At 40.6% G+C, this 25,557-nt stretch overlaps 1 protein-coding gene across 4 annotated transcripts in view; it reads right to left on the reverse strand.

The window, feature by feature from the left end:
* The window catches only part of TPD52 (tumor protein D52), a 108,870-nt gene that overhangs the window by 59,445 nt on the left and 23,868 nt on the right, over positions 1–25,557 (reverse strand). For 2 of the 4 annotated variants that reach the window (XM_042868987.1, XM_042868985.1), the window contains exons 3-7: positions 24,543–24,691; positions 23,666–23,767; positions 18,402–18,443; positions 17,087–17,135; positions 14,783–16,104 (exon numbers count right to left, since the gene is read on the reverse strand). In XM_042868987.1, the coding sequence (XP_042724921.1) occupies positions 15,988–16,104; positions 17,087–17,135; positions 18,402–18,443; positions 23,666–23,767; positions 24,543–24,691 (459 nt within the window). In that variant the 3' untranslated portion in view covers positions 14,783–15,987. Of the gene's footprint in view, positions 1–1,137; positions 1,320–14,782; positions 16,105–17,086; positions 17,136–18,401; positions 18,444–23,665; positions 23,768–24,542; positions 24,692–25,557 lie in introns of those variants that run through there. The other 2 variants (XM_042868988.1, XM_042868986.1) reach the window with 2 other exon arrangements.

Consider the following 25,557-nt stretch of genomic DNA (forward strand, 5'->3'; position numbering starts at 1 on the left):
CTCATGTACATATATTTAGAAAAGACAGTTCCTGCCCACGGTTGCTTTCACTTGATACAGCATGAAAATTCCATATTCAGTAAATGGAGAAGCATGTCCATAAATAAAGCTTATTTTAAGAACTCAGATACTAACGACTTCCCTGTTTCTCAGTGACTAAAGCCCCACTGGCCAAAAGGTGAAGCCAACTGCACGAGTGGGAATGGGACAATGAGAAGACTCCCTTCAGGGAGATTTGAAACAACAAAAAAAAGGAGTTTCTCAACTGCAGCTGCTGCAAAGTGACACAGAATTGTTCACTGCAGGGGAGCAGGACTAGATATCCTTCAGAGGTCCCTTCCAACTCTAAGTATTCGATTGCTCTAACTGAGGAGAACAAGACTCAATCAGTCTGCATTCTGTTCACATGTGCTATGCTTTCTCCTTAAAAATCACAGAGAGCAGAGGTTTCTCAAACACACGCAGAAATACTGTTTATTTTACAAAAGCAATGGATTAGGCTTAAGGCCTTCACGATGAAAAGCTGACATTTCTTTTTACAGTACCACCTTCTTAAACTGACAAGATTTCCTTATCTGTAACTGAAGCACTGCTGTAACTAAGTTGTTCTGTGGCTTGATCAGAAATTGCAAGGATCTGTTATTTTTAAGAAACAAACTGAAGAGCACATTAACCGTGTTGAATCAAGCAGGAACAAAAGCAAAATCACACACAAACACAATGTCATTTTATCACAAAACTGATCAGTCCATTATCAATTTTCTGCCAGCATGCATTTCAGTTGAAGAAAAATTCTGTTACCTTGAATATGCAAGTTATCACAAAATGTTAACGGCAATGTTAACAAATCACTCTAGAGCTGTAATTAGGGTCTGCAAACAACCTACACCTTAAAGAAAACCAACTTCCTTTGGTCTTCATAAACAATGTAGATATCAGTAAAGCAAATTTACAAAAAATATATGAATACAACAGAACGACTTGTGAGCTACACAAATATTAATTCTGCACGAGGATTAAACTTGCCTAGTTTTAACCACATAATTCATACAAACCATGAAAGTCTAAGATCAAGTCCAATTACCTACCAGTTTGATATTCACCGATTTTAATCGCTTACCATAATTTATTACTTACTTTCCATCTACTTCTGGTCTTTTGCAGACACAGTGAAACTTGCCACCAAAATCTATATAAAGGTCATCTTCTACAACATGGAATATTTGACCAATGGCGATTTTATCTTTGGCAGGTCCCATCTGAATCAAAGGTGAGCGTCTCAACATGGCTGCAAAGGATTCCGATTTCTCTGAAGAAACCTACAGATAAAGACAAGTATCATTTCACAAAAGATACCATCTCCAGGAGGAAATAAATCGAACTCATAGAATAGAAAAAGGCTTCACTCACTAAATTACAAGTAAAGATTTCATGCCTCTGGTGCATCTTTATTAAGACGCCTCGGGAGGCATCAGTTACATTTCTCCAACCCAAAATATTTCACATACTGAAGACTAAGTCTAAGACTACAACATATTCTACTACTGGTTGGGCAAATTAACTCTAAAATGTATTTGCAAAATTAGCCCTGCAAAGAACATAGCCCATATCTTTGTTACCTCCTTCGTGAAAACCAAAGCAGAGTTAGTACTCTGCAATCATTCATGCAACTATTTTTTAATGAATAGTACTTAAATCTTCATTTTAAAGAACAAAACCATTTTGACAAAACAGCAAAAGTAGAAAGCATACACAGGACTGATCTAAGACGTTAAAAAAATGAACCATCACTTTTCTCATTTTTTATTCTACAATAGCAAATAATATTTTGATTCAGTGACTAAATAAATATAATGCCAGTTATTTCCCACAGAGCTTTAGGAAAATGTGAGAACATATACCCTCCTGCTCTTCTACACTTCTGTTCTGCAGTCTGAGACTGATGGTCACGTGCTTCCCATGTCATCCTAGGCACACATACCCAGCTACGTCGAAGTGAGATCCTTCTCATATATTATTCATCTGATGTACTAAACATGACCACTGCTTAAGATTACTACCACTGAAAGGGAACACACATTGTGGAAGCAATCTGTATCTGAAATCCAGAAGGTGGATCAAAGGAAATCATTTTATTGGAGAGAAGAAATACTGCTGAACATTCTCATAGTGAGTTACTATTTCCAGTAAGATACTACAGTGACTAAAGATGTTCAGAACAGCTTATGAATGTGACAGGGATACATGGGCATATTCAGAATTTGTGGCCACTCAAAGCTCTGCTCAATGTAGAGGAACTTGGGCCTGCAATTGCCCCAAAAGGTTGGATACTAGGAAAAATCTCTTCTCTGAAAGAGTGGTAATGAAATGCAACAGGCTGCCCAGGGGGTTGGTGGGGTCACCAACCTGGATGTGTTCAAGAAACATGCGGAGATGTGGCATCGAGGGACGTGGTTAGTGGGCATGGTGGTGATGGGTTGACAGTTGGACTACCTGATCTTAGAGGTCTTTTCCAACCTCAGTGATTCTATGAATTCAGGACATGAAGTTTAACTAAATCACACCCCTCTCACCAGTGAGAAAAAAAGAGTAATCTAGAATTTGTAAACAAAGCATTACAATCTCTCTTTTACAGTTACTAAGCCCTCAGAACAGAGGCTAGCCCTGACTGCTTCTCCCTGGCTTTCCATGGCACTGTAGTACAGAGCAGTGGGAAACAATCACAACATAGCGTGTAACACAACAGCAAAGGTAATGCACATCAGGAATTTTCTTCCTTCGTCACAGAATCACAGAATGGCTTGGGTTGGAAGGCACCTTAAAGATCACCTAGTTCCAACCGCCTGCCATGGGCAGCATTACCAACCACCACCATCAGGCTGCAAGTTATTTAAATCACAGAATCAAGACCATGCCTTCCTGGAGCACAGACAAAACACACCTTGCATCTGCAAACATGCTATTTACCAAACATGACAGAACGGGGGGGTGGGGGAGGAGCAGGGATACTTTCCTCTGGCTGCTTCAAGCAAAAACAAGAAAAGTCATCTACATTTCCTATGAACAGAGAAGAATGCCATCATTTTCAATTTACACATTTGGAAACTTTTACTCTCAAGGAAGTCAAAACAAGCAACTGTTTGGAATTCCAGTTTTCCTGGAATGCACAGTGTGCGCTGCTCAGACGCGATATAACTTCAGGAATTAAAAGCTACAAATCTGACACCCCGCTCAGTTTGCTGCTTCAGAACATGGAACAGCTTAAATGTAGCATCCCGAGGACAAGGATCAAAGACATACCTTCCAACACACACATGCACACAGACAGAAACCAAGCTGCTGGTGATAGCAAACCACCAGCAGAGAAGTAGGATTTCATAGAAGGAGTGCTACTATCATGTACGGTTTCAAGCATACGAATTTGCAATGTAATCTAAAACCAAATACATAAAAATTAACTGCACAGGACACATTTGTAAGTGCTGCAAGAATAAATGCAAAACAGAGGAATCGATAAGAGAAAGTACTTACATGAGATGTATCATACAAATTGATGGAGCAGTGGTAATAATCAACATGCAACTTAATTCAACATAGAAGCCATAAGCTTGCATTCCAAGTGATCACCCCTTCAAAATGACTCTTTGGGCAAGAGATTACACATCAGTCCTCATATAGAAATTAGGAAATCTGCTTTAGGGGAAACTGTGGTACCAAAAAGTGCAAAATTCAGGTTTTCCCCTGATATTCTCATTATAAAATCACTATAGAGTTTCAAAAATCGCTCACTTGCCTTGGAATCCAACCGCTTGCCCCTCTGAAGTTATATAGTGATAAACCCTTCTCTACCATCTATTATCATTTGGGATCACAAACACTGTTTTCAAAGATGATGAATCACATCTTAGTGGTAGCTTGCCACTCAGCACCAAGCAATGCCAGCCAAATACAACAAAACTTCCTGGTTAACTACTTTGTCCATTGCCTGGGGCTCTTTTGCTGATTGTTTTAATCCCTCCTTTCCCAACCAGTACTACTCCATTTCTCACTCTGTGCTCCTGAGTTCAGGGACAATTATACCAGAAATGCTCACATCAAAGGATTTTTTCTGGACATCCAGAAAGAGCAGCTAGGTGCCACACAGAAAAACAACTTTTCCAAGCAAAAATTAACATAGTCAAGAGGTAATGTATAGAATCTTAGAATATTATGGGTGGAAGGGATCCACGAGGATGGATCATTAAGTCCAACTATTGGGAATCCTGTGTGCAGGGACTCAAAAATACATATAATTTAAATCCAGAATGGCAGTATACCTAATATTGAAGACAGAGACACAAACTCAGGACCATCAGCTAGTAGAGATGCCAGCTCTTCAGAAGACTGTGTTTTCAGACAGATCATAGTTCCCACATACTTCACCTGCTCTGAGACTAAACGTTTTACAAAAATCTCTCTAGGGTCCTTCAGAAATTCCTTTAAGTCTTAGTAATTTACAATAGAGCTCTTTTCCAAGCTGAGCAGTTCCAGCTCTCTCAGCCTTTCCTCTTTTAGGCTCTCTTGAGAATGTCCATGTCTCTCCTGCACTGGGGAGCCCAGAACTGGACCCAGTACCCTGGGTGCAGCCTCACCAGTGCTGCAGAAAGGATCACATCCCCCCACCTGCTGGCAACACTTAGCCCAATGCAGCCAGGCTACCACATGCCTTCCTGACAGCAATGGCACACAGCTGACTCATGTTCAACTCGGTGTCCACCGAGACCCCCAGGACCTTTTCTGCCAGTACTGACCCCTGGCATGCACTGCTACATACTGACCTGCAACTAGGCTTGTGTCACTGATAAATCGCATTCACATCATTGCTGCTCCTTTCACACAATGGCACACTGTATGCAGTATCACAAAATCATAGGGGTTGGAAGGGACGTCTGGAGATCATGCAGTCCAACCCCCCTGCTAAAGCAGGTTCCCTATATTAGGTTGCACAAGAAAGCATCCAAGCAAGTTCTGAATATCTCCAGAGGAGATTCTAGTTAATAACATCGTTCTATCTCCCTGCCAGGAAAAAACAGACCCAAAGCTCTCCTCCCCCATGCAAACTCGCCTGGGAAATAATCTCTGTACACAACACACAAGTGCTGTCTTTATACACTGATAGATGTACTGGTTCCTTCCTAGAACATAAAGTCAGAGAGACCCAATTTAGCTCACGTACCAAGAATTCAGTTGTCATTTTTCACTGTGGACAGTTTTCCAAGAAAATAATGCAATCTACTTCAATGGTATCACTGATCTGCAAGTGCACAGTTTTCTTCATTCTGCTCCCTGGAGAGGAACTTCTCAGGAGCATGAAGATCTAATTCCAGTATACAGGAATCATGGAAAGACTCCATTGAATCATCCCATCACGAATATGGCTGGGAACAGCCTACAGACAGAGAACAAGCTAAAATACAGCACTTATTCCCAGTTCTTTGCATAATCTAAAGGAGCTTTCATTAGGAAGGAACTTGCCTCAAATTTTTGAAGAGATTTAATGGCATTTTGAGGAGTACCTTCCTCCATGATCTCTAAATCTCCTTACCTGCAATCCCCACAACAGGGCTACAAAAAAACAGTGAGACAGTAAAACAGTGCTCTTCTCTGATTCTTACTGAGCATTACCCATACAGCTGGGATACATACAATGAATTGATCACTCATCTAGTTACAAAAGTTGGAGACCACAAAAAAAGTCAGAAGCACAAAACAAAACATTCTTTCCAAGACCCTGAAGTGCAAAGACTTTCTTCCCCTTAAAAGCCTGTTTGATTTTTGCCTTTTCCTAGCCTATTTGATTTGTCTTTTAATTTTCTAGGTTTGAAAGTTATTCATAAATATTTGGATGCCTTCCACTCTCTCTGTACATAGTTTAATAATAATAATAATAATAATGCAGCTCTTTCAGTAACAAAATATTCTGCAAGGTTATAAATACTAGCCGGAAAGCTTAAGAAGTCAGTAGGATTTAAAGTAGATTTAAACCCCAATAAGGTCCAAATGAAAGGAGTTACTCCAATGGAGGAAAGTAGCATACAGATTCTGGAACAAAGCCTATGACCACACAAGCAGGGTGGTCCTATCCCACCCACTGCACAAGACATCTTTCAAACTCCAGCAACGTGTTTTGTGTCTGCTTGCAAAGACAAGCAGCCCGCATGTTGGAATGCTAGAGATATGGATGAAACATGGAGAAGTGAGATGGGAGATTGGTAATCAGAGGGCTACAGCTAGGGGGGTGAAGACAGCAGCAGCAAGCAGCATGCAAAGATTGCAATCCTCTATTTAACTGTGAAATCTGTCTCCTCAGCACTGCCACCCATAGCTAGAAAGGTTTTTACATCCCAGCTTAGTTACATAAAGTAATAAAATGAAAAAACTGATGTGGAATAACAAGTTGGTACAATGCCACACAGCTAAAGGAAAATGGCTGTGAGATGCCCAAACCCGACTGGAAAAGGTCCTGAGCGATCTGACCCAAGGTTGTGTTGGTTGGAGCTATGGGTCTGAACCAAAGACCCTGTTCAACATGTATTATTTTATTTAATGAATAGAGAAGACTGAGATCCTGCTATAAAGAATATTAAAATTCATTAAGCCTTCACCTGACCATACACATACATTGATAAGGCACTTATTTCAACCAGCAACCTAAAAAGACTCATGGCTCTCCACTGCCCTACCAGACTTTTCTTTTCCATACACTGTAACTACTAAGAGTGTGCAGTGTTAACTGGATATAAGCCTAAATACTAGGAGTTTTTAAAAAGTTGTTGTAGCTTCAGTAAGGTAACGGCTCCCAGTGATTCAGTTTGGTTTTGAATTCCTCTCCAATGCTCTTTGACTATTTTTAAATCTAATTCCACTTTTTGCTAAAACATCCTTTTGAAATCAATTCTACACTGTAAGCAAGGTACAACTAAAAACTCATCGAAAAATTGAAAAATCTAATAAGGCAAATATTTAAATGCTACCCAGCATTTATAAAAACTTCATGGACAAAGCAGATGGGAAACTATGCACAATATAAAAAAAAAAAATTATTCTTCACACAGCTCTGCACAAAGCAAATTAGGTCACAAGTGTGAGCTGTAAGCGTGCAAGTAATATTATACGACTGCCAGCAAAATTCAGCTAATAAAGTTCATGAGCAGCTGAATGGGATTCAAAGCTCAACGAAATCCCATCGATAGCATACAGTAATAATCAAAGACAGCACAAACTCAAGAGTTTACTCTTTGTGTTTTGCAACACAGTGTGTTTTGCAACGTTCCCACTGTAACAGAGCTGTTTTCCTCCTTATTAACGGCCAGAGGTTTTGCCCTATCTAGGAAAACAAAACTTAAAAAACTGAAACAATTGAAGTTCAGGCTGCTTGCCAACAGATTGAACTCACAGTGCAAACTGGACCACCACAAAGACAAGGAAGATCTCTTCAGTTTCCCTACAATGAGAGACTTTTCCATTTTATTCCATGAAAACAGATAATGGTGAGAAGCTAGCATATCATTCTTGCTAATAAAGGGTTTTGAAAATTAACTACCATAGAAAAACTGAAACAAAAGCAAGATCTGTGTTATTTAATAAAGCTACTGAAGGAAAACGGTCCAAAGAGAAAGCATAAAAGAAGGACCTGTGATTCAAAGCAGAAATAAAAGCTGTGATTCAGGGAAAAATCTATGATTAATGACTGTAAAGTCACAAAGGACGGCTCTAAAAGCAATCAAGGAGAAAACTGGAAACTTCCCTGATAGAAAGCAAGAAGACATTAACAATAAGATTCATACAATTTCCTTTCCTTGCAAAGACTTTCTATGCCCAGACTCTGTAAACACAAGAGTTGTACACCATCTCACACCATGATGATCTGAAATCTTCAGGGGAAGCATTTTAGCTGCAGGGAATGCAATGTATTCTAGCATTCATCATTTCAAATCTGCAGCCCAGCACAAGAAATAACAGAAAGCTCTATCTGGGATCACAACGGAGCAGATGCCAAACATTTATCTTCCCAGCTTTAAAGTCTCCTTTGCTCTTCTGCACATCATGTTCTGAAGAGAAAGGGATTTGGACATTAAGGGAACAGCAGCATTTCTAAAGGCACAAACAAACAAAAGCAGAGAAATTCCAGCAGTAACATATCCATAAATTTCTATCCAAACCTGAGTAATGATGCAAATTTCAACCTCAGTGATAGCCAAAAAAACAAACCATCCAGCTCTAGATCCAATATAAATAGTGTCTACAGCCATGTCTTCAAAGGAAATTTGGGAAAAAAAAAAAAAAAGAAAGAAAAAAAAGGAGAAGGGAGAAGAAAATACCTTTTTTTTCATTAACATAAGGTGATATATCAACAATAGAACCATGGAGTGGTTTGGGTCAGAATCGATGACTGAAAAAGGCAAACAGCTCTTTTACCTAGAATAGGATTAAGGAAATTGACTGCTATGCTTCCATTCTTATCTTTATTAAATCTTTATTAACATTCAAAAACTCATGTATTTATTTTAACTGTCCAGAGGTATTTCCCATCAGAACCTTAAAATTAAACGCATCCCCAAAGAATCACCAAAAAGCAAAACACACTTTTTCACTCGTTCCAACCAGAAGAGGAACATCCATACATTTTCCCCAGTACAAAGTAGAAATGTGGTTTCAGTTTAGAAAGCAAAATAAACAAACCTCTTCAGCCAAAAAGGCTGGAAGTAAAACTGAAATTAAACACTTCGGCATCCCTTGTGAGAAGCAGTGACTAAGTGTGCTGGCAAAGCATCATTTACATTTCACTGAAGATATTAGAATTTTTGGCAACTAATTCACTGTGCAAGCCCAATGATTTGTAAGGCACTCTCCTGAAAATCTTGGCCCCTTGTTTTTTTTCAGTAGTGCAGATGGAGTGTGAAGCAGCACAGCTATGGCCCAGGTATCTGCATAACCTCCAGGACCACAAAGGTAAATTCTGGCAGTGATTCGCCAATGCACCACAAGTGCCAACGCTCCCATGGCGCCTGCAGCACAGGAACTGAAGTGCCTGAGGAAAAGACCCCCACCCTGAGGGCACTCTGAGAAAACAACGCTTCTCTGTATCACTTGTAGGTAGCTTGGGCAAAACCTTCCCACACTGTTTTAAACCTCTGTTGTAAGCCAGGGGACTCAACTCTGCTTTCACTGATCCATCGGCAGTTGGCTCAGCTATGGGCTCTGGAAAGTGAAGTGTATCTTATTTTTTCAATTAATACTTTTAAAAGCCCTGTTAGAAGTCCCACGGATATCTACTTTACGTGGATATCCAACACCAAAAGAAACACTGGAACAGAATCTCTGATGTTGCCTTCTTACATGCATGTTTTATGGTTGACAACTTGAAGGGAAAAAAAAAGTCTAAGATTCTATGGCTGAAAATGCAGTACTTTATGTGAAGGTCAGACTAGACAGCTACAACGACCCTCTGCAGCCTAAAACTCAGTTGTTTAACCTTGAGTTACCTAAGTACCTATACAGTGTCAATAACACAGATACCATTTCTCCCTATGCTGTATGCAAGCAGTGACATTTCCAGACACGTAACTCCAAGAAAAGTCTGTAAGAGCTGAGCCAATTCACTGACTTCCACCTGGGAAGAGTTAGTACTAAGAAGGAGGCCAGTACACAATAGAATCTACAAAGCTAATGTGAACTGCACGCTGTAACTCATTTTCACTGAAAAATCTTCATTTTGTGCCCATTTTGTAAGAACCAAACCTCAGTTACATTAAGAATAGGACTTCCATATTTTGCAATAATATCCTAAAGGAACTAAAAAAGGTCACAAATGTTGTAAGAGACGAGAATGATTGCTGTCGTACCTGCCATGAGGCACTGAAAAATGATGCTTAAAACTTAATAAACACACATTTTCCAAGCCAACTCCTACACTGGTTAATTTTTTTTTTTTTTAAGTGTTTTTAAATTATATATTGGTTAGCAATTGAGAAAGGATTAGTCCTGTATTTTAAAAATAATGAAAGATTCACCATACAGTATTTGAAAGCGAATGACGTTCATACTTCAAGTTCAGTCTCTGCCTTGCTCTTAACTTTCCACCAAGCTCCCTTTTTGGCACTTGTTACAGTGCTGACTGAAGAATGGCATTTTATTTCTGCATGCAGAATAACTTCTAATTAGAATTGTTTCAGCTATGCAGACAGCATTATATTTGTATGCTGCAATTGTATATATATAGTCCTCACAACAATGAGCAACATAATACTGTGAAGTAAGCGTGTTCTAAAGAGATGCAAATAACACTTAAGCAAATACACGTAGCACTTAACCACTACAGCATCGTGGTGGAAACTACCCTTCCATGTCTTCTAATTACATTTTTCAGGTAGGATCAAGCAGAACTTAAAAAAAATAAAATAAAAAATATCACAGGAATATTATTTGTGAGCTGTGTGGAGTTCAGGTTTTCCTGAATTGCACTTTAAATATCACAACCTCTAAGCTGTACAGAAAACTCTTCACAGCGCTGTTAAGGCTTTCCAAAGCTTCTACCTGTTTCTACATATTTCTACAACTCATCATCTAGATGCAGGATGAGAACAGTTCTTTAAACTTACAAAAGAGCATGTATTTTGGAAGATGACTTGTCACCAACGTCTTATTACACACAGCTAAATCACAGGATCACAGAATGGCTCGGGTTGGAAGGGACCTCAAGGATCATGATGCTCCAACCCCCCTGCCACATGCAGGGCCACCAACCTCCACATTTAATACTAGACCAGGCTGCCCAGGGCCCCATCCAACCTGCCCTTGAACACCCCCAGGGACAAGGCATCCACAGCCTCCCTGGGCAGCCTGTTCCAGCACCTCACCACTCTCATAGTAAAGAACTTCCCCCTGATATCCAACCTAAATCTTCCCTCCCGCAACTTAAAACCATTTCCCCTTGTCCTTCTAATATCTATTCTTTCAAAGAATTGATTTCCCTCTTTGTAGGTTCCTTTAGGTACTGAAAGGCTGCAATGAGGTCACTCTGCAGACTTCTCTTCTCCACAATCAAAATCAAATGTAGGAACAAATGTAGGAAATCAAACCAAATGTAGGAATGCTGTTCATACAACAAATGTGATTTGTTTTTCTTTCGGAATTTACAGACTGCCCCGCATGCCTTATAATACATACTGCACTACCTTAGTAAATCTAAAACCAGGTGAATTCTGACTCAGCTACACGTAAATCTGCCCCTTACTAACGTTATATAAACTATACTCTGTTTTGTTGGAGTTTGGATTTTATGTTATATAAATTGTCTCTGTATCTCTTTTCTTCTGTGACTTTAAGCAGCCATGGTTAGGATGATCAGCACAGAACCAGAGTACATCTGGAGTGGGGAAAACTCCAGATGTGTCACATGGAATTAAGCACCTGTAGCTGTTTCTGGCCCCTTTCTGAAACTTCTTGTGATGTAAATCCAATGTCCATTTGAAGCTGAGAGCGGTGAGGTTACATTGCTAATACATTGCTAATACATTTGAATGCTACCAAAATCACTAAGGGTTACCCCGCCCTCCCCCCCCCCCCAGATCCTATACGTTTGCAACCTGCTGCACTGGCTGACTCAATACCAACTTTCGTTGTCATAAAATGAAGGTTCTCAAGGTATTTTCAAATCTTCATTAGATACACTTGGCAGAAACTGGAAAATAAGAATTGTTTAAAATGCAACTCTTACTACTTTTTGAGATACGTGAAAAGAGATGGGGAAAAAAAAAAAAGAACCAGGAGTTGCAAAGAGTTCCTAAACATGATCAGCTCTCAAAAGTGGGATTCCCAACCCACCTGCATGCTGAGCACAACGGGACTCACAGCAGGCACGATACCCCAAACATTCAGCTCTTCAGTTTAGTTCTGAAGAGAAATCATCTCATCTCTACACACCAGGGCAATCTCTAGCCCAGGGTGAGCCTAGTCCTTGGATCCATGGATCCCCAAAAGGGAACCATCCCTGCTGATTGCTGGGAAGGATTTCAATTCCTGTCTAACCCTCCAGCTATCTAAAACTATTTGTTAAGACTGAAAGCGACCTCCAGCCACAAAGACGTTATAGGTGTCCCATGAAACACTACAATTAAGTGAAAAATGCGCTACGTATTCTAGTTCTCAAGGAACTGCAACCTCAGTAGAACCATCTTCTGACTGCTATCCCAGGTAGAAAGACAGATCAAGAAAACCATTCCATATTGATAATTACACTATAAATTACGTTGATTATTATTCAAAACATTCAGTGTTACACATTAGTTTTAATCCAGATGCTGCTTAAGCAACACAGATATGTATTCTTCATGAAGAATATATCAGTACCTTAGTAACAGAGTGATACACTCCTTCAAAACTACTGCTTTTGTGTCTTGGTTTTTAACCTCTCCCCTGAAATAGAAGCACCTATGACAGTTCTTTCTATCACCTACTAAAACACTTTTTATCATCCTTCTTCTCCTTATGACAAATGATACTTCATTTCTGAAGACAGTAACAAAAATTTAAGTACCTGAAATTCCTGAACATGTGACTTGCAAAACAAATGTGAAACTAGAAGGGTTGCTCGGAAAGTAATGCTTCCTATTTTATTCTGTTGGCCCAACACTGCAGAGGTGGACATTAGTGGTATGGCAGCAGAGGTTGAACCTTCCCAACAATATTCCATTACATGCTGTTACTGTGCAATAGATGGCAGCACAGGGGCACTCTAATACAATGGTGTCTGACCTGGAAATAAGTATGAAACAAAGAGCTGTCATTTAACTCCCTCACATGGAAAAAAATGGCATCCATTTACATTCATGATGCTTGCTGAATGGTTATGGAGACCAAACAGCAGCTGTGAGCACAGTGAGGCAGCGGGTGCTGCATTTCAACACTAACACAGATTTTTATGAGTGCAGAACGCAGGCTCTTCTTCATCACTAGTGAAAACACACAGCTAATGGTGGGGACTGTGTTGAAAAAGAGTGCTATGTAGCTGAGAATTTCCTCTATCACATAGTCATTATCACGCTCTTTGTATCTATTGTATGTTAAATGGAAGTAAAAAGGAGGCATTACTTTCAGAACTACCTACAGATATACATTTTTGAAGGAATAATTTCTGATCTATTCAGGAAATCAGCTGTGATTATTGAGTGATACCAACCCACTGAAAAGTCACCACTTTGTAGATCTCCGTTACTTTTCTTTTGCAGAGATGGAAAATCACTACGAAATTTATTCTGTGGTCTGCAGACCAAACTACATATTTTTCATACAACTGCAAGTTCTTAGGCATACACATTATTAAATATGATAGCCCCTAAGGTTACCAAGTGAACATTATGGTCACTGAAGTGAAATCCGAATTATAACACCTTCACATCAAGGATCATAGAATGGCCTGGGCTGAAAAGAACCACAATGATCTCTTAGTTTCAACCCCCCTGCTATGTGCGGTGTCACCAACCACCAGACCAGGCTGCCCAGAGCCACATCCAGCCTGGCCTTGAATGCCTCCAGGGATGGGGCATCCACAGACTCCTTGGGCAACCTGTTCCAGTGTGTCACCACTCTTAATACACCCAGGATACAGTTGGTTCTCTTTAATATCCACGTAACGAATTTAACTACAAAGAAAAGACACGACGGACGTGCTAAGCTGCTGTATGAGAGCTGTGGTTTTGAGAAGCGCTATACCGAGGTGAAGGCAACCACAATTAAGACTGAACGCTGAGAGGTAGAAATTCAGAAAGGCAGGGCAGTCTCTGAGCAAAGCCCGTCCCTTAAAGGCGAGCTTTAAAAAAAAAAGAACAAACGGCAAAACCTGGCCACATTCGCCGCTAACGAAGGCGCTCCCCACACAGCCGGCGCTGCACGCAGCCCGCGGGCGGCTCCACAGCTCAGCGCAGCGCGGCCCCCCCCTGCCGGCAGCACCGCCCGCCCGGCCCGCGCTGGGTGGGGATGGGTTAACGGCGGGTTAACGGTTGCACTGGATGATCTCTGAGGTCTTCCCAACCTCAATGATTCTGCGTCTCAGTAGCTACACGCGTGACCCCTGTTCTGAGAAAATGCCGGCAGGGACGCAGAGAGCCTTACAACTGCGGAGCAAACGGCGCCGCCGCTACGATAGGGGACCGAGCGGGCCTGCGTGGAGAAGGGCGGTGTCAGCGCGGCACAGGCGGCAGCAGAACCCCGCCCCGCCATCGGGAGCCCCGCCCCGCCCCACCGCGCCCTCACCTGTCGGGGTTCCGTCGCCGCGGTGCTCCCCGGCCCCTTTCGCGGCTCCTGCCGGAGCGACGCGGCGGCCGACGGCTCCTCAGGCGGGAGACCGCTGCACCGCCTCGCTGCCGTCTGCAGCCGCCATCGGGCGACCGTCCGCGCGGCGGCCCGACTGCAGCCCGGCGCCGCCATGTTGTCCTGCGTGGTGGGCGGGGCGCGAACTCTGACCCCGCCGGGCGCATGCGCGCGGGACCCGACTAAGGCGGACAGCCCGCCATCTTAGCGGGGAAGGAGAGATGGGAGTGCACGGCCCAGCCGGCCGCGGCGCTCGCGCCCGCCGAGGAGAATCCGGGGCGGTCCGCACGGCCCCCGGGCCTGCTCCGCACCACGCGTGGCGGGCCTGGCCGAGGAGGGATCCAGCGGCCCCTGCCGGACGCGGCGCTTCGAGCTCCGCTGCTCAGAGGAGCAGCCTTGTGACATAGCCAGAGAACACCGCGCTGCACAGACACTGCATGGCTCACACATTGGTTTTATTGAATTTAGGACATGTAATTGAGCATATATACACTGCAGCTGACGTGCTAATAAAGGCGTGGGGAACCTTTTTTCTTCCATACATCTGCAGCAGTTGAAGGAGCACAGATCACACACCACTGTTTCAAAGCTTGGTTCCAGTTCTAAGTGTGGCGATAAAAACATTCGCCAATAATTGTGATCTTACCCACATCTTGTGTCAGAAACAGAAAACAGAATCTGAAGAGAACAAGGGCATAAAGCAACAGGCAGGAGAGCAGCCCTGGAAGGAGGGCTGTGCTGCAGCACAACACTGGGCACTGCTTTTAGGTGTTAACAAGAGCAGGATGCTACAGGTCCTTCACAGCTACAGAAAAACAAACAAACAAACAGATTTTATCAATGGCCAGGCTACAGGGAAAACAACATTAGCACGTGAAAACAATTTGATGCCTAACAGAACAACTTTCACCCCAAACTCATCCTCACATTTTTGTAGGTATAAATGGGAGACCACTCTGTGAATTAAGATGATTCACAACTGATCAAAAGTTCAGAGCAGTACATCTTCCCCATTATTTAGGACAAAATGCAATGTTGACAGCATCATCATAGCTGAACTAAACCAGCACTAATAGGCAACTTGCTTCTAGTAGTCAGAGCCTTCCTAGTTGGATAACTCACGGACAAATCTTAAGCCTGCTGAAGGCCTTTCTTTAAGCTGGGAGTGCCCCTCTAAGTCCGGTGTCCCATGCAGGCAACACTTAACTGAAATAATGACACGGGAGTGAAGTAGCAAGGTTCAGTTTGGCAGCAGCATAGATTCAAAATGGCTAAATTGAACAGTAGTTACAGATTCAGAAAGAATTATGTATCCACATGTATGTACAGTATAATTAACTTCTTCAAATAGTTTTTCATTGCTATATTTTTTAAGGTTGCCTTCAAATAAGGGATAAGTCCTTTAAATGCTTGAAAGGCATAAAAATTCCCCTCCCCACACAAAACCCCAAACAACCAACATATTTTAGTTTCAAAAATAATCTGAACCCACAACAAGCTTGTTATCAGTTAATCTGGTAAAACAACTACGTGCTAAATAAAAGCACATCTGGTGGAAAGAGCACAAAGAATGTTACAAGTGTGCTTGGTTCTTGCTTGCAGCAACTGGCAGTGGGGAGCAGGATAGAGGCAGGAATCTCAGTGGGTCTCCTCCTGTGTCTCTTCTGCAATCGTTTCTGTGGCACTGGCATTGGCAGCTGAGTTCAGAACTTCTCCAAAGTCTCCGCTGGCAGGTTTGCTTCCTCCAACTTTAGACTGAAGCATAATAAAGACCCTCAATGTAAAACTGCAGTTATTTGGCATGCCAGTTAGCTGCACCTCTGCACAAAGCAGCTTAATAACCCTCCTCAGCTCAGCTTTTCCAGAACTGAGCTACATCCAAATAAACTTCAGATTATTTAGACAACACCTTAAGAATCATAGGCATGCTTCAAGATACAAAAAGCATGAAACAGCCCAAATTCCAAGGAATCCAGGCATGCAGCCTTTCAGGCCATTTATGTTTTAAAAGATCCAGAGATGAAACTAGTTGCTGTATGCTCTGTAAGGATCTCAAATGGTTTTCAGTTGAGGCTGAGAGCACATCTTGAGTTCCACAGTGAAACCTGGCAGCTATGATGCTTGCACAAGGCAACACATTTACCTCTTTATTTCTCTCTGCAGTATGTATTGTGTGCTATTGTGCGAGTACTAGCAACACTCAGCTTGCTAGACAGTCATCAGAGCTGCATGCTATTGTTTGCATGCTTCTCATCTAACCCAGTGTGCCCAAAAAAGTCAAATCTAATTACTGGTACTAATTATTTTTAAAAGCTGAGTTTGCTTTTTTGTTTCCTTGTTTAATTTGAAGAAGCTACTAATAGCCAAGTCAATTTATTTTTACAAACACTGTCTGCAAATTTAAGATACAAACATCTTGCACATTTTATGTCAGAATCAAGACAAGCATCCCAAGCTGTACTATATATTTTCAATATATAATACTAGGTACATTATACTAGCTGTTTGTGGAGGTTAGTTACGTGTTAAACAATCTAGTTAAGGCATTTTCCTGGTCTGTTTTCTTCTCCTCAAATCATTAGGCCGAGAAACCATTTCCACTGTACTTAAAAAGGCATCACCTAAGCACCTTTGACAATTTACCAGTACCTTTAAAATTGGAACAAAAAAGTTACCCAGAGTTCACAAAGGTCTTTTCTCCACATTCACAGCTCCACAATCACCAAGTAATGCTTACCTTTAAGGTTTCAACTTTTTCCTCAAAAGATTTGAAAGTAGGAGAATTTCTAGGGGACAAAAAGGAACCACAGAATTAAAAACAGATCTAGTCAACGTATAAGTATCAGAAAACAAGCAAACAGTGGCTTTTTCCAATGTCAACATGCATTTTGTTTGGGGCTTTTTCCTTGTTTTTAAGAAAAGCCCAAAATACCTACTTACACTACAAAACTAAAATTCAACAACACTCAAGCAGAGCTCATTTATATCTTTTGCAATTAACAATTGCCAGTCTCAACACTAGGTTCTTTTATCACAACATGGAAGGGAAAACAAGCAATTTTTCAGATTTAGCTTATTTATTTTATTTAGCTTATTTTTAGCTTATTTTTCCCAGTGAATTTCAGCAGTTTTCTGGCTTATGGGTTAGAAGACTTTGCCATCCTAAATAAAGATTGGCTGTCAGATTTTTTTTTTTTTTTTTTTTGCTTGTTCTAGGAAAATAACTTTAATTTAACAGGCTGTGTGTTTAATTAACAGACCAGTTCACAACAGCATTTTCTGCTAATGTAAATTTATGGGAGACTCCTCTTGCCTTTTAATTGCTAGAGACAGCTTGATTCTAAATGCACAAGAGCAGGACAGCTTATGATGTTCAATATAGAGGTTCAGTGTACTGTTATTACTAGGATCAAAGGTGCCTTAATACTCCAATTAGCTGTCAGTGCTGCTTGCAGATTTGTACAATAGCTTGCACAGCTTTCTGCCTCGTGCAGAGTGGAAAATGCTTGCCTTCACTGGACCAAGACTAAAAACTGGAAGCAGACAAAATAAAGTTAAAAATGAAAAAAACTTCCAAAAAGAAGCTTCCCTTTACCCCCTTTGCTTGGTGGCTGTGTATGCCAGCCATGCCTGGATGCACTCTTTCATTTGGGAAACTGCACACATGTATTCATAAATGGATTCTCTCAGGAGATGAAGGAACAGTGTGAAGCAACAAGAGGCAAGCACTGAAGTGAGCTAGACACTTTTTGTGAAACATTATTTTCTACTCACTGTCACAGACAGTTCTAAAACAGACACCAAGCAACTGTTAAACTTGCACAATATTACATGTCTAACAAGAAGGTGAAAGTTGTTATAGCTCTCCAAACAGCAGGAAAGCACAGTTAGTCACATTCCAGGTGTGCAATACCATCACTGTTAAGCAGAAATAAAAACAAATTTCATCCTACACATTAGTATACAAAATCCAGTATTTTATCTGTTAAATTCCATTTTGATTCCACGCTTGACAATAAATAAACCCAACAGCTGTTTTATGCATACATTACCTCATAATAGGCATGCTAATTGAATGTTGTATGGAGCGTATACTAAATTGCCAGCATTAAGAAAAAAAAGAAAGCAAGAAGTTAGTTGAAATGACAGAGGAAAAACTGGCTTAGAAAGATGACTTTCTGGACACCACCTTTGGTAAACAGTCCATCACATCAAATGTGTGGTTTTGCTTTTTTAAGTTGCTTAGCCATGCGTGCACAAGTACACACACACAAGTACAAAAGAGCAAAAGCTGCAACAATTCTTTCCTTTCTAAAAATATTCAAGTGCCATGCTTGTTAGTAAGTATGTGTTCTTTTTTTTTTTAGCTGCAGTCTATCTGTTAAGTCTTCAAGCAATGAGACATGCTGCATTTACAGTTCTGATGATATCAAATACAAAGCAAACACTCAACAGCTATCAGTCAAGTCCTCCTGCTCCAAGGATTAGTCTGACAGTCAGAATTCCCACTTCACTACAACACAGAAGTTTCATACTCATCAATATAAAAACAACTATTAGGAGAGAGCAGTTCCATCCATCTATATTCAAGATCAGCTTCTGGGTAGGGACAAGGGGAAAGTTCTAGCTCCAATGCTGTTCTGAAACTCATGAAAATTCCTGTAAGCTGCCCACACTGCCATTCTGTAACTGTTTGTCTACTGACAACATGTACCTATTCCTATAAAATGACTGCAGTTACATTAAGGAGCTCCCAGGTAACTTCTAAGACCAGCAGTTTCACGCGCTGAAAAATCAGTATTTACTCTTCAGACAAACTAGCCTTACACATTAAATGTTTGTCAAATATCGCAACAGCAAGTTAGAAAAACCTGTTTTTCATAGTAATTCAGGATGTTGAATCTTGGTTGGGCTTTATGGCATCTTTCAAGAGAATCTGTTTCAAGCAATTGCCAGGGTGTGGTGCAGCAACAAAAATCCTCACATGATTCACCTTCAGAAGCCAAATTAGTATCGCAGCACAATGGGAAGTACATTCACAGATGCCGAAGGGCTCCATGTTCATTGCACAGGAAGGTATCGGAGGCTCATTGAAACAACAGTGATAGAAAGAAAAAACACACGCAAACAAATTGCCTTAAGGTTGGGATCCCTTAAGGCAGATGCACATCTGAAGGATTTTGTGGGTGCAGAGTACTGGGAAACAGATTCACAGAGGCCGGGTGCTGTCCCACCACATCAGCCATGTGAGCCATGTTTCATCCCCTTACCCTAAAGCCCTTTTCTGCTGTTTCTCATCTTCACTGGTGTTTTGAGTTGAGCCAAGTTTTTTAGAGCGCACAAAGATGACAAGCTTCATGAGCACCATCTGCATTCTTTGCTCTTTGACACAGATTACTAGACGTTCTGGTTTTGCTGCTCTTGCCAAGTTTCAGCATAGAAGTAGATTGATGTTACCTAAATCTTCATGCAGTCACACTGAGCCACTTCCACTTACCCTGCAAGAAGTGCCTCTCTAATTGAGAAGTTAAAGACTAAAGAGGGTGAAAATTACCTCTGTTTCTCCACATTTACAATCTGCTTGCACAGAAAAGCAGCAAGCTGTGTTATACTGCGTATCTTTTAACGGCTACCTAGAGAACTTTAGCTCAGTCCTACAGAGATCATTTAATGGAAGAACTATTCACATCCCAAAAAGTTAACTTGTTATGCAATATATTTCACAAAACATCCTGAATATGTGTAAAATATAACCAGAATAGATGGTTTTGGCACAGAATCATCTGGTTTGCAGGAGAACTGGATTAGATAAATTTATCCTTAACATCAAATCATTTATTCAACTAGCGCAAAGAAGCAAGATAAAATATTGAAAAACTTTACAAAGACAAGTCAATTTTTCTTTTCACAAGTGACAGAGTACCACAAAGCACTCAACCAGTCCAAGAAGTAGGATGGTTTGAAGACTAGAAGCCCTTTTTATAACACCCACCATCAAGTCCCTATAGTAACAAAAAAGGTATAGTAAGTTGCTCTCTAGTTTTCCATACACTTTGTACCGCACTGAAAGATTGCTCTTATTTTAGAAATGATTATTTTTACAGTCACTACACTGTACGCTACATTTTGAAAATGCACAGGGAGATGTGTCAGTGTCCCTCCCTAGAAAACAAAAGCACTGGTTATTTCCTTTGTTAATGGTTAGGTTTCCAATAGATATGCTGATAAATTGCGACATTTAGAAGTCCATGATCATATACTGTTCCCAAAGCAAGCAAAGGAAATTATTCTAAGACCTGCAAACAGGGTAAAGATGAGTATTTCTGCTCCACAGTATGGACGCAGCAGAGTTATGATTGCTCAGGAAGCTTGCTAGGACCTGCAATCCTGGTACTACTGCTATTTTGCCTATAATGCTCATGCTGCCTTTACAAGATGTCCAGTTAATCAAAATACTTATATCAAGAAAAATAAAGGTATTAAGAAAAACCTAAGAAGGTACAGAGTTTTCAATTCCAACAAAAACCAGAAGACAGACAATGAAAGCAATAGTGACCTGAATTCACACTACCAGCTCTCTATTTCCATACTTTTCAAGCTCACCTCAGCTCCATTAGCTAGCCCCCTTGCTTCCAGGTACAACTCTTTCCAAAGTCAGTTTGTAAGAATGAGGAGCTGCATGGAATACATAGAAGTAGTCCAGCATGGAAGGAATCACACTATTACAGCTGAGCAGTCACTAAGCTAAAACAGTGCAAGAAACAAAGTCACAAGGAAAGAAAATGATTTAAGAAAATGCACCTGAATGTTCAGTACTTATTCAAGTATCAGGCCCATCACTTCTCAGTTCCAGGACAAGACTTTGACATCTATATGCTTCTAAAGTTCAGAGCTGTACTACCTTTGTAGTAGGCACTGCTTCAGTAGTCACGTTACAGCCCGACCTGAATTCACTGTTTGAACCCTGGTAGAATTTGGTCCTTATGAAAGCAAAACACCCCAAGTGTCTATAATCTCTTGTTTAAGTGCAGTTAAGACCTAGAACAGCACTATTTTTATTTATTTAAAATCCACCTGAATTTATATTCACACTTTGAATTTCCACTGCTGCGATTTCTCCCAAGAAATGCAAGAAAAGTGTTACTTCTTAGGCTCCGTCACACCCCTTCCAGTGGCACAGGTTCTGATAGTAGCTATGTTGGCATTGAGTACTCCAACTTGAGCAGGTGGTTGCATATTGAGGTATTAAATTCTTCAGGCCAGAAGAAAGCTCTGAGTCTGTGCTCGTCCTCATCAAATGAGCAGACCAATACAAGCACAGGAACACCACAGCCTTAAGGAAGAAAGCTGAACCCTGACAAGTGAGCAGCTAGCTAAGCCTTGCATCTGAGAGACAGACACCTCCCAGTCTCCCTCTGTCTTACTGATGACAAAGATGAGATTTAAGATGGGCTGCTATTCTTCTGCTTGAACAAACTCAACTTCGCAGGCACTACAGACTGGGCTAGAACTCCTCACTAGCATTCTAGGAGCCAGATACCTACACCTCTTAATACTGTCTGTGGCTATTTAATGAGAGTAAAAAAGATGAAGTCAGACACTGAAGTGCACAGAGGACAGAATATAAGATAAGAAGTTGCTATATAGTCAAGTTAACTACTGAAAAGTTCACACTCAGTATTTGCTTACAAATAAGCAGATGAAACACACTGCAGGCAAGGTAATTAAAATATCCTGTGTCTGGAGCTGATAAAGTAATCAGCTGAAAGATAAAAACTGTTTCATCAGACAAACTGTGACCAATGAATTCATCAACTATTTTAGACTTAGACTCCATTGATTTAAGTAAAACCACAACACTAAACAACTCTTGTCATACACACCAAAAAGGGAAAATTTCTACTCTCAGAGCACAAACACTGTACAGACAAAGGAGGAATTCTGCACGCCATTGACCTCAAAAACAAATTTCATCTCAAAAAAAAAAAAAACAATTCAGACTCATTTTAACAGATTCCCTTTTTTTTTTTTTTAAATAAGAAATAGAGACTAATTGATTGTTACGTATCATCACTATTTCATGTTCTGGGACAGTTACCAGGTGAACATGAAGAAGGATCTTCCCTGACATCAGATAAATTGCAGTTTTACAATAACACTGGAGAAAAAAAGAAGTTACCTTTTACAGATAAAACTCATTAAAAGCTTTTAATGGAGGCAGTCTGACTACATGCTTAGTTTCAGAAAAAATTCTTGCGTCCCACCTTACCTAAAGGAATGTGAAAATGCCTGTAGTCTGCACAATGCCAGAGTAAGCATTAAAGAGAGAAAGGAAGTTCTGATAAATCTGAAGCAAAATATTGAACTACGTTGCTCCACCTCAAAGTTTCTCACTGAACTTCAAGAAGCAAGAAGGAGGTTAATGGCAGCACTTGAAAACCAATGGCTGATTTTATTACACTGTTGTCCACCAATGCAGCAATATTCTGTTAGATTGTGATTTTATGACTTGCTCAGTAATTGAAAAGTAAGTTTGATCCACTATTCACAGTAAATTAGAAACTGAGATGAGTAATTACGTGTTCCTGTTGTAGAAATTATATAATCACAGAATTCTAAGTTAAGCACATGAGTAGTTTGCATCCAGGAAGAATCCCCATGCAGCTAACAGTGCATTTAATGCTAAAAATTACCACCAAACTTACCTAATTTGCATGACAGGACTTTGTCATTTGACACAGTCAAAATATACTGCTGTATACCAATATTTAGGAATTAACAAGTATCAGTAGTCTATTAAAAGGTAATAAAATCAAGCCACTGTGGTAAGGTGGAACAGCTTACAAAGAAGTAAGACACCTTAAAAGGAATCCACACACACCCAAGACAACACAAGACAAAAAAAAACAAAACAGGAAAGGACAGATAAAGACACTGGTTGTTTAAAGGTGGTGTTCCACAAGCTGAGAAAAAACAGAGAAGTGATGATGCCATGTGCACTGGGCACACAGAAACAGGCAGGAATGCTGCCATCAGCAATCCCATCAGAAAAATCAGAGCAGCAGTGTAGATAACAGCTTTTGTTGATTTTCTCACATATATGAAATACACACCACATAACTCGTCCGCATCAGTGAAGAGATTCATCCGCATACAAGCAGATTTTGCAGCAAATCAATCAGCATTCCTAAGACATGCTGAAGGTTCGTGACAGATTAACTTTTTGAAGTGCTAGGTACGTTAACAGCACAACATTCAGCAGGCATCTGTTTCAATAAAGAAGTGCAACTGCTTGTTAAAAGTTAAAGAAACATACTTGACATCTTCAAACTTCTTCGTTATGACTGAACCAACAGAGGAAAATGCAGCAGAAGCCTTCTGACCTGCCTGAGATAGGGTTTCTGATGTTTTCTTGTACCTGTGTTCAAAGAAAATTAAATTTGTAATTTTAATATGACATAAGGAACTTTCCAGTATACACTAAGTTTGTTTCAAACCCAGAATTATATTTCAACTTTTAGGTGGAGTAAACAAGCCACTTGAGAAGCTATTTTGAATTCCTGCAGTCCTTTCTGGCAATGGCATCTCTGCAACCTCAGATTTCCAATCAGGTTCACCAAGATGCATCTGCCACCCCACACATGTGATTTTCTGCTATTGTGGGGACTTTCAAAACAGAAAAACCACCACACAAACACAAAGAACGGCAGATGTTACTTTTGGTGCCAAGCATCTAAAATTCACACCAAATGGCTTTGTGAAAAACAATTTTCACCAGAAAAGATCATGTAGTAAGATAAACTCTGAACTGCAAGGTAAAGGTTTTGTTTTGCTGGAATATAGTGACATTGTATTCTTCCTACATGAACTATGTTTACATTTTCTCAGGTTAGAAAAGAATTCTGCTGGACTTGGGATATCTCAGCAGTCACATCTCAGTTCTTTTAGTCAAATATATTAGAACTGCCCAAATTACAGGCAATAATTTTTCATGAGATGATACGGCCAGTAGGGTTAGCTATGGCCTTCTTGGAAGAAACCTATGACAACTTCCACAGGTTCACCTTAGTACAACTTAGCACTGTTTTATCTACACTCAGCTTGTTTCACAAGAGTCGAGTATTTAGATGTATGAGTTGCATAGTTTTCACTTCAACAGCTGGGACAGACTATCATCAGGAAGCAGTACATACGCTGCAGTTGATGTAACATCTTGCCAGCTTTTGGTGATATTCTGCTTTAGTTCCTGTAATGAGTTAATTCCCAGCTTTCTCTTGATTTCTGCTAGATGCTTCTCTTTGGCAGCTAGCACTTGTGAGAGTGTTTGGATTTCCTCTTCCACCTGTTGCAGCAGAGATAAGAGAATTGAGTTAATAAGTGATCTACACTGTTGTAAAACTATGCATTCATGAAAACATCTACTAGACATTAGTTATGGAAAGGATAATGTGTTTTTAGCATTGCCTCATCATTGTTTCCGACTATTAAAATGGAGTTTGTTAGTCAGAAAGCAGTCTACTTGCAGCCAGCTCTATCAGTTCAGTGCACACTAGGAAGCAGGTAGCACTGAGAGACCGTATGGTTAGAAATCAGTACCTTCTGACAGCATTGGCTTACATGGTGCATGAAGATTAGTCAAACCTGGGACAGCTGCCAAGCCTGTATGATCCAGGAAGCTCAGAGTATCTGCTCCACACAAGTTTGTCTCCTTGCTTGACAGAACTTGGGGAGGAAGTGGGGGAGGAGGGAATGGAAACAGTGGCAGACTGAGCAATTTAAAAAAAAAAAAAAAGCAACCCATACACCATACCAAAACTTGCTTGGTAACTAGAACAAACCGTTGTGTGTGCACTTTCTCATTTACATAAATTGCCAAATGAGTCTCTCAGAATCATGGCCAGAGCATGGTTAGACACGTCACAGTTTCACAGCGCTAATCCATAGGCTGTACAGGTGTGACAAAAGCCAAAGGCATGCATCTATCCCTACCACACTGGACCACACTACTGCAGGACATGAGGCTGCTCACTCATTTAGGTGCCCCTGAAGGAATCTCATTACCTCAATGTACCTCCTTTTGGATACCTCTGAAAATCAGCATGATACACCCTGCTAGGACTGGATTTCCCCCACAGTCTTCAATTGATTCTTTCAGCATGGAATAATACTCAGAACTACCAAAAACAAGGCTGTACTGAATACAGCTGT

Source organism: Lagopus leucura, unplaced genomic scaffold, assembly GCF_019238085.1.
Source record: "Lagopus leucura isolate 7727_CA_CO unplaced genomic scaffold, USGS_WTPT01 Super-Scaffold_100002, whole genome shotgun sequence".
NCBI classification, from domain to species: domain Eukaryota; kingdom Metazoa; phylum Chordata; class Aves; order Galliformes; family Phasianidae; genus Lagopus; species Lagopus leucura.